General features: G+C 34.0%; 1 protein-coding gene across 6 annotated transcripts; it reads left to right on the plus strand.

Annotated features, from left to right (window-relative positions):
• Positions 1–1,401: 1,401 nt before the first annotated feature.
• Positions 1,402–9,456, plus strand: LOC127117433 (histone deacetylase 19). Of its 6 annotated transcripts, XM_051047444.1 has the most exons (10): positions 1,508–1,568; positions 1,679–1,747; positions 1,864–1,889; positions 2,021–2,594; positions 4,348–4,788; positions 6,041–6,271; positions 7,124–7,194; positions 7,277–7,334; positions 8,985–9,053; positions 9,193–9,456. In XM_051047444.1, the coding sequence occupies exons 4-10, from the start codon at positions 2,067–2,069 to the stop codon at positions 9,286–9,288; spliced, it is 1,494 nt and encodes a 497-aa protein (XP_050903401.1). In that variant the 5' UTR covers positions 1,508–1,568; positions 1,679–1,747; positions 1,864–1,889; positions 2,021–2,066; the 3' UTR covers positions 9,289–9,456. The 6 variants fall into 6 exon arrangements, with proteins under 6 accessions (XP_050903399.1, XP_050903405.1, XP_050903403.1 ...); XM_051047443.1 differs by lacking the exon at positions 1,864–1,889 and having other exon boundaries at positions 1,492–1,568; XM_051047442.1 differs by lacking the exons at positions 1,679–1,747; positions 1,864–1,889 and having other exon boundaries at positions 1,402–1,568.
• Positions 9,457–10,112: the final 656 nt, after the last annotated feature.

Consider the following 10,112-nt stretch of genomic DNA (forward strand, 5'->3'; position numbering starts at 1 on the left):
CAAATTTCATGGGTTTAACAACAACATTTTCATCATTCACTCAATTCAATCAAATTTCAAGGGTTTAACAACAACATCTTCATCATTCACACAATTCAATCAAATTTTATAGTTTTAACAACATAATTTTCATCATTCACACAATTCAATCAAATATTCTGGGTTTAACAATAACATCTTTATCATTCCCACAATTCAATCAAATTTCATGGGTTTAACAACAACATTTTCATCATTCCCACAATTCAATCAAATTTCATGGGTTTAACAGTAACATTTTCATCATTCCCACAATTCAATCAAATTTAAAGGGTTTAACATCAACATTTTAATCATTCACACAATTCAATCAAATTTAATAGATTTAACAACAACATTTTCATCATTCACATGATTCAATCAAATTTGAAGTGTCTAACAGCAACATTTTCATCATTCACACAATTCAATCAAATTTCATAGGTTTAACAACAACATTTTCATCATTCACACAATCCAATCAAATGTCTTGGGTTTAAAAACAATGTTGTCATCATTCACACAATTCAATCAAGTTTCTTGGGTTTAACAACAATGTTTTCATCATCCACACAATTCTATCAAATTTCTTGTATTTAAAAGAAACATTTTTATCATTCACATAATTCAATCTAATTTCATAGGTTTAACATCAACATTTTCATCATTCACTCAATTCAATCAAATTTCATGGATTTAATAATAATATTTTCATCATTCACACAAGTCAATTAAATTTCATGGGTTTAATAACAACATTTACATCATTCACACAATAAATTCAAATATCTTAGGTTTAACAACAACTTCATCGTCCTTTCCACAATTCAATCAAATTTCATGGGTTTAACAACAACATTTTCCTCATTCCCACAATTCAATCAAATTTGATGGGTTTAACGTCAACATTTTAATCATTCAGATAATTCAATCAAATTTCAAGGGTATAACAACAACATTTTCATCATTCACACAATTCAATCAAATTTCATGGGTTTAACAACAACATTTTCATTCGCACAATTCAATCAAATTTCATGGGTTTAACAATAAGATTTTCATCATTCACACAATTCAATCAAATTTCAAGGGTTTAACAACAACATTTACTTCATTCACACAATTCAATCAAATTCCATGGGTTTAACAACAACATTTTCATGATTCACACAATTCAATCAAATTTCATAGGGTTTAACATCAATATTTTAATCATTCATATATATATATATATATATATATATATATATATATATATATATATATATATATATATATATATATATATATATATATATATATATATTTTCTTCATAAAGAGTAATTGTGAAAGAAGAATGAGACGGTGTATAAGTAAAATAGTGGATGTGATAGCAAATTCTAGAAATATAAAAAAAACTAGGTCAGACTTTTGCACCAGAAAGTTTCAAGGCCCAAATGTTCAAAACTAGTTTCACAGTCGATCAAAATTCAACACTATACCCTAACACTTGTTCAACAATTTTTTTCTTCTCATTGGTGTGAAAACGAAGCTAACAGAGTCATCGGAGGTAAAAATGCATGATTTTTTTGAGCTTAATCGAACTTTTTTACAGCTTCTTCTCATGATTATTATATATTATTCAGTTGATTTTGTGTGTTTTCATTAAAAACTTTTTAGAGCAATGCCGATGATGCTGGAAATGATTTTGTTAGGTTTGTTGTTGTTGTTGTTGGTGTGAATTCGTCGGTAAGGTGCCATTTATCTATGGAAACACATCTTCTATCTTTTATTTAGAAAATTAATAACCATACTCTCGGCCATTTCACTCTTTCTAAATAGTTCTTTTGATTTTGTTTTCTTAGGGTTTATATTCCCCGTGAATTCATAGGTACCTTGAACATAGTCTTGAAACACATCTTTTTTTATCTTTTATTTAGTAAATGAACCAATGACAGTCAATTCATGAATACTTGTGCTCCATTTCACTCTTTCTAAATTATTCTTATCAAAATTTATCAGGATGATTGAATATTGACAAGCAGAACATTACAGAGTAGCTTCACACATGGATGTCAGTGGTAATTCTCTTCCGTCCGCACCTGACGGGGTAAAGAGAAGAGTATGCTATTTCTATGATCCAGAGGTTGGGAATTATTATTATGGGCAGGGTCATCCCATGAAGCCACATCGTATGCGGATGACACATGCTCTTCTTGCCCACTATGGATTGCTTCAGCACATGCAGGTCCACAAGCCTTTTCCTGCTAGAGATAGGGACCTTTGCCGTTTTCATGCTGATGATTATGTTTCATTTCTTCGAAGCATAACCCCTGAAACACAGCAGGATCATATGAGACAACTCAAACGCTTTAATGTTGGTGAAGATTGTCCTGTCTTTGATGGTCTATACTCTTTCTGTCAAACCTATGCTGGAGGTTCAGTTGGTGGGGCTGTCAAGTTGAACCACGGTCAATGTGATATTGCTGTCAACTGGGCTGGTGGGCTGCATCATGCCAAGAAGTGCGAGGCTTCTGGATTTTGCTATGTTAATGATATAGTCCTTGCAATCTTAGAACTTCTTAAAATGCACGAGGTTTGTCTAACTGTGGGATTCTTTTTGGTTTCATTTTTTCTTCATACTTTAGATGTATATCAAACGGTGCCATAATGTTCTATCATATCATACTTTTATTCAACTCACTAATCTCTAGAGCTTTCTTAGTAGTTTTTCTATGACTACCTCTACATGTATCTACATGTAGTGACTTGACTACCCTCCATTTGATATTCTCTCCTTACTACAAAATCTATTTACGTAGTAAACAACCTAAGCTGAGTTTTCACCATTTGTTTCTAATCAAATTTGCATATTATTCTGTTATGTCCTTCTCGAAGATCATTCACAGGCACTATGCTAAATTTAATGAAACACAAATCACTTAAAGTTCTAAAATGTTATTTTCATGTGTGAAGCTTTTTTTGTAAATTCCATCCAATATCTGTTATCAATTAGAACATGAAGCCATAGCCCGTGTCTTTTACCACACTAACATTATTCAAGTTTGCATCCACGCATTTCACTTCTCATAACGAGGCTCTAATGTCTTTCTCAATTCATCTAAATAAAAGTAAGCCTGAACACACCATTCACTAGTCAGTTTAGTGTTCAATTGAAAGAAAAATGCTATCTTCAGTATTTACTTTGTAAGTTTTTTAAACTAGTGGAAAATGTATAAATTATATAATATTATTACTTGCACATCAGTTCCTGAATAGCAGGCAACATGGCATACTTCTGGTTTCTAAGAGAGCATTTTGCTGGGTAAAGTTTTTCATCATGCACTTGTTAACTAGCAATTCTTGGCTCGTATAAGTTTGGTTAATAAGTTTTCCGTATCTCCTTTCAAATAGATATTCTTTATCTCACTTAGGGGTTATGCTTTGTGCATGACCAGAATATTGTTTACTATTTAATTAATTGGTTTGGTCTGTGCCAATTTGAACTGTTAGAGTGAATCAGCCCTTTGTTTCCCAATTGTTTGTAGTGTGGTGGTATTTTTCTGTAGTTTTTCTACAGTTTTTTCTTACTTGCTCCGGTTTAGCAATAAAATTGCTTTCTCCTAGTATAGTCTTCTATAACATTTCTGCTGCAATGATATATTACAAAAGTTCTAATCAGTGCTATCAATGGTGGAATATGGTAGCCAATACAAAAATCGACATATAATCATGTTGGACAGCAATGCGGCTATGAAGGATTATGCAATGAGTGACTGCAGTACTGCCTGCTCAATATTAATTGTTATAAAGTAATTAGAGGATTATTGTTTTATCGTGTTAATTATTTACTGAAAAATGGGACATCTAGTTAAGCCTGTTTTTTCAGCAGTTGGGAAAATGAAAGGCATTTATAGCACACACAACAATCCAAAAACCATGTATGAGGTTCACTATGGATCAAAAAATTCTTCGACAATGGCATATTAGGCTTTACAGCTTGATGATTTTGCTCAAAACAATATCAACTTTGTTGCCTCCTAGAATTGTAAACTTGTCCGAAAATACGAGCTGACCTTCAAGTCAGACAACCATGCTACTGCCCATGCTTTTGAACCTAGATTAGCATAAGTGATTGGATCTACAGTAGAATCCCAATTATGTCAATCTAGGTTCAAAAGCATGAGCCGCAGTCCCTGGAATATTCAGTAACACTACAAGGCCATAAACTGTACAAAGTTGGTTTGGGAGATGGTTGTGGTTGTTTTAATGTTTTGAAATTCTCAAGTATGTTTGCATACTGTTGCATCAGTTCATATTTTAAAATGATAATGTTTCATTTGTTGTAGCGTGTTCTATACGTCGACATTGATATCCACCATGGAGATGGTGTGGAGGAAGCTTTCTACACTACCGATAGAGTCATGACTGTGTCTTTTCATAAATTTGGTGATTATTTTCCTGGTACCGGGGACTTGCGTGATATTGGATATGGAAAGGGAAAATACTACTCTCTTAATGTTCCACTTGATGATGGTATTGATGATGAGAGTTATCATGTGTTGTTTAAACCTTTAATCGGCAAAGTAATGGAAGTCTTTAGGCCTGGTGCAGTAGTTCTCCAGTGTGGTGCAGACTCTTTATCAGGAGACAGGTTGGGATGTTTTAATCTTTCAATTAAGGGTCATGCAGAGTGTGTCAAATACATGAGATCCTTCAATGTTCCCCTCTTGCTACTAGGTGGTGGTGGCTACACCATCCGGAATGTTGCTCGCTGCTGGTGCTATGAGGTAAAACATTGTTTGTCATTTATTTAGTGAGATGACTAATAAAAGGTAGATGGTCTATCTATAGGGCTACCAGAGACCTTGAGTCAGGGCGCTAAAACATCTAGTGGAATTATAATATTGAAATTTCAATATTTCAATGCCCCCCATTTGGCTGGTTTTCTGTTTTGAAAATTTCAAAAACCAAAATTAGTTTTTGTTTTGAATGATACAAAGTTCAAAAACCAAAATCAGTTTCAGTTGAGTTATGAGATTTTCATAAACCAAAATCAGTTTCAAACATAAAATTTAGTATTTATTATAGATGTATCTTAATCCAAAAATTCATATCATTAGACTTGCAAAATAATTAATATAATGTAAATATATATTGTATTTATATATAAATAGTGTATTTATTTAATAATCATTTTATAATAGTGGCTAAAACTGGTAGTTTCAGTAAACACTTGTCCGAGCGGTGATCAGAGCTGTGGCTGGTGGTGCCCAGAGTGTTAGTCGGCGGTGGTAAGAAAGGTAGTTGGTAGTGGTTAGAATGGTGGTGATCAGTGTGGTGCTTTCCGGTGGTTAGAGTAGATGTCAGAGTAGTAGTAGTCGGTAATGGTCAGAGTGATAGTCATGGGTGGTGGGAGTGGTGACCGGTGGTGGTTGGTGGTGGTCAGAGGTGGAAGAAGTGGTAGTTAACGGTGGATGGAGTGATGGCTGACGGTGGTCATAGTGGTGGTGATCTGAATTATGGTTCGAGTAGTGGTCGGCTATCATTGGCGGTGATGTCTTGTTTAAAACAAAAACATAAATTGTAAAACCTATTTTTTTATTTAATTTGAGTTTTAGCGAAAAAACAGTTTTGAAATTAAGTAAAAAACCAACTCAACTCCATTTTTGCTGAACAAGTTTTGGTTTTGCGATTGATTTTTAAAACCAAAAATTAAAAAACTCACAACCATCCTGAACAGGTCCTACTTCTTTCATGTTAATGGTAAAAAGTGCTAAACATGAAGTAACTCTATGTTAAACTGTAGAAGTAATGATGGTCAAGAAGTCTAAGTAGCTGCATTATTGTTTCCTCTTGAAATATAAAATATCAATTGAGATATTATAAAGCCTCTCAAAATGCATTGTGACTTGTGATGTAATTATTTCTCACTTCTCAGTTTGTTAGCTGTGTTTTAATATTTATTTATAATGTTAGTCATTCCTATGTATAAACTTTCATCCAAGTACATAAAATTTTATGTGTTATTTGTTAAGGAAGACAGGAGTTGCTCTTGGAATCGAAGTTGATGACAAAATGCCAGAGCATGAGTATTATGAATATTTTGGTCCAGATTATACCCTTCATGTTGCCCCAAGTAACATGGAAAACAAAAATACTCGACTTTTACTTGATAGTATCCGATCTAAGCTACTTGAGAATCTCTCAAAGCTGCAGCATGCTCCCAGTGTTAAATTTCAGGAAAGACCCCCTGATTCTGATCTCGGAGAGGTAAATTATTTTACCAAATTTTCCCCCGTTGTTATCTTTATTTCACACATGCAGCATAAGACTAAGAGCCTATTTTGGGCAAATATTTTCTGTTTTTATTTGCTCTGTTTTCTATTTTCAAAATAACTTTTGTTTTCATGGATTCTTATGCATATATTTGAATACAACAAGACAAGTAAGACCAAATAGCATTTTTTTTACTTAAAAGTGAAATTAAGAAATAGAAGTGCAATGGCAATTTCTAAGGTACTACTGTTTTCATGGTTTATCTACTCTTCCAAATTACAAAGTGCCCATTTTTAGACCATTGTTCTTACAACTTCAAGACCCATTTTTTAGTTAATGCCTTACTTCCTCTTTAAATCATTGTGTAATGGTCGTTGACAAGCGGTGGTGCGGCAGAGACGCTCAGAATGGTGTAGGCGTGCATGATGACGGCGAGGTACAGAACCGTGGTAGTTGATGGGATGGCAACGAATCGGCAAGAAGAGCGAGTCGAGTAAATGGGTCTCTCTTCCTGGTTTCTTTTGTTTTTAAATTAAAAATAATAATAAACAAATGGCAAGATCTGGAGTGTGCGATTTATCTCACGAGCAATAATGAGCTTAAGTTACGGTACCTTTTCTGGCAAATCTAGTCCCCTTTAATAGAATACCCCACTTTCTCTGCTACACTACTGGACACATCACTAACTCTCTGACTCCACCTTCTTCATTCTAGAATGTATGGTAGGAACCAAAATTAAATAGAAGAATTGAATGGTATTTATACTGAGAATTTCCCAACTTATTCTAACTATATTTTTACTTCAATCATCCTGTTTGAACTCATTCCCTATTCACAATATTCCAGGAAGTTGAAGATCATGATGATAGAGATGAGCGTTGGGATCCGGATTCTGACATGGACATTGATGTTGAACGGTATTTTACTTTATAACTGCATGCTAAATTTACTTATCATTAAGTATCATATGATCAGTGTGTCCTTTACCTCATTTATCAGCCATATTCTCCCAAGCAAAGTAAAAAGAGAAATTGTTGAACCTCAGCTCAATGATATGGTATGTGCATTTCTCTTTTGAAGTATTTGATTAAAACTTATTATTTGCTTGTTGAGAGTCTAATATTTGCTGAACATATGATGTGTGTTGTTAGGAGTAGAACTGATGTGTGCCTTTACAACATTTTCAGACAATATCTAGAATTGTATTTGATACAATCTTAGATACTTTAATATTACAGCCACATTAACAAATCAACAATACGTTCGTTTGTCAGTGCGCTGTTCTGTTTGAGTATACTGGCTTTAAGAGTTGGTTAGAATGGCTGCTGGGCAGCATGTCTCTCAAGACACGAGTTAGTTAGAGAAGCTGCCTCATCAGCTTAAATTGAACTGTAACTGCTTCAGTTCGTTATCAGTGGGTGTAGAATAAACACCACTGATGGTAAGGCATAGCACGTGTATAAGCAATTGTACTCTGCTTGACATAACCTTAAGTTTTCTTAAAATGATTTCTTGCTTATTTATTCCAAGAGCAGCCTGTACTTATTACAGATGCTAAAATGAGTCCTGATCAAAGTCTACGATTGATATGGATTGTGTTTTGCAAAACGACATTTAAGGCTTCTAATTTTAAAAAGATAAAATAGTTTAAATCTTTATCCATATCATCAGTCCCCTCATTGAGCTGGAGCTTGTCATCAAGCTCCAACTTTGGATAAGCTTCCTAGAAATTATGATTCTTGATCATGTGTCAGAGGACCTTCTGATCCACTTGTGTCATCAAAAACCTCCTGAGATTTCATGTGTTCAAAAAGCATATCAAGACCTAGCTCAAATATGGGAAACACGGATGTTGGATATTTGCACATGCAAACTATAGCAAATGGCCTTTTATCAATGAACTTATGAAAGGAAGCTCCAAACCATCACGTAGTTGAATGAAAGGTTCGGAAGGCCACTCGTCCTCTTCCTTTACAGTTTACAGCAGACATAATAGTATTCCTCTAATGCAATATTATGGACTGCGGGATGACCACTATTTGAATTATTTTGGACATGTACACATACCTTTATGAATGGGAAGGTTAGAATAAGGTCGAGCCAACACAAGTGGAGAAGTTGGCTCCAGTGTTGGCAAAACACACTCAACGATGATAGGCTTGCAAAAGATGAAAAGAAATAGAATTATAACTCGAAGTAGGAAGGAACTCGGCGCGAACAGGCGGGAAGTTGTAAAGGGGTTGAGATAAAGTTTGGGTTGGGAGTGGAAAAATGGGACATGCTCAAATAAGGTTAGCATTAACACCTGGTAACTGTAGAGACTAGGAGAGTTAGTGATATAATTCAATTACATTGATAAAATTGTATTTAGTGGTTTGCTGCCTATCAAGCAACGGTCACGAAGATATGGATGAAAATCTCAACTAAGGGCTGAGATTCCTGTGTATACTTGGTGCTATTTGAGGAGGGCTGAGATTCTTGTGTATACTTGGTGCTATTTGAGGAGTGTTTCAGCATTAGAGTCCGGAGACACAATTATATAGGCTCTGGCAGCAACTGATGAGTAATTCTTCTCTGAATTGCATTTTGTGCAATCCTCAGACTGCTAATTTACTCTATGCCTCTGTTGAAAATTATTGTATTAATTTACAAATAAATTCATGATGTGGAAAATTATACAATTCGTAATGCTGGCTTACCATGCCAGGAGGACCTGAAAAGAACTAGAGAGCAGTTGAGGGCCTCCGATACTGCAGTAGTTGAAACAAGCGTGAAGGTGAATTTCATACTAACATAAGTACAGATGCATAAACATTAAATGTATGCAAATATATAAGTATCACTGCATATTCTTTTATATTAAAAAATACTGTGGTTGCTATAAAACTTCTACTTGTTGAATTTGGTTTTTGCAGGCTTTAGATATTTGTTCTCAGCCAACTGATGAAGATAGTGTGAAAGATGAAGAGAAAACTGTGAATGATTTGGCCAGAGAGATGGATCTGAAGTGATTGGTGAACTGATTATTCAATGATCTTTGTGATTTCACATTTCCCAAAATAATTGAGATGTGGGTGTTGTTTGGTTCCACTGTCATCGTTGCTTACATGCCTATTGTAAGGCTCTATATCACATGATGTTACATTTTGTTCCCAATAGTAAAAATAGTATTCCAGATATTTCTCTGTTTCTGGCTATGAAACAAGTTGCATAATATCATAAAAGAATGGAAAGAAAAATAAAAGATTTTTTAGCCAACTTTTGGTTCGATGTCGGTCACTAACTAATACCCATTTACTTAATCTTATTATTTTTTGTATAGTTACATTATATCATTAAATTAATAACATTATTTTACTAAAAGGTGAAGTTGGAATTATTTGATCGTAAATCATATTCAACTATTTAAGCTATTAGACAATCTTTAAGAACAAAAAGTTGTTTTTATTTTTGTTCGGTTAAAATCGAGACTAAAAATTGTTAAAGTAAATGAGAGAGAATAAGTCATTCTTGTGTTTTTTGGGCTTATAAGTCTTAACCCCCTTCGTTTAAAGAAGTATCTGTATTTACAAAATCAAGTGTAACCCCCTCGTTTAAAGAAGAAGAATTCATATTTGCAAAATTACAAAATCAAGTGCGGCATCTCTCATTCTATAATGTTAGTTGATTGATTGGGTGTAGGATATTTGCGAAAACAATATTCATTTGTGTGCAGGACATTTTCGTAAACAATATTCATAATATTCATTTGTGTGCAGGACATTTTCGTAAACAATATTCATAATATTCATTTGTGTGCAGGATACTTGCGAAAACAACATTCATCGTCGATCTT

The sequence above is a fragment of the Lathyrus oleraceus genome, chromosome 2 (genome assembly GCF_024323335.1).
Source record: "Lathyrus oleraceus cultivar Zhongwan6 chromosome 2, CAAS_Psat_ZW6_1.0, whole genome shotgun sequence".
In the NCBI taxonomy this organism is placed as follows: Eukaryota; Viridiplantae; Streptophyta; class Magnoliopsida; order Fabales; family Fabaceae; genus Lathyrus; species Lathyrus oleraceus.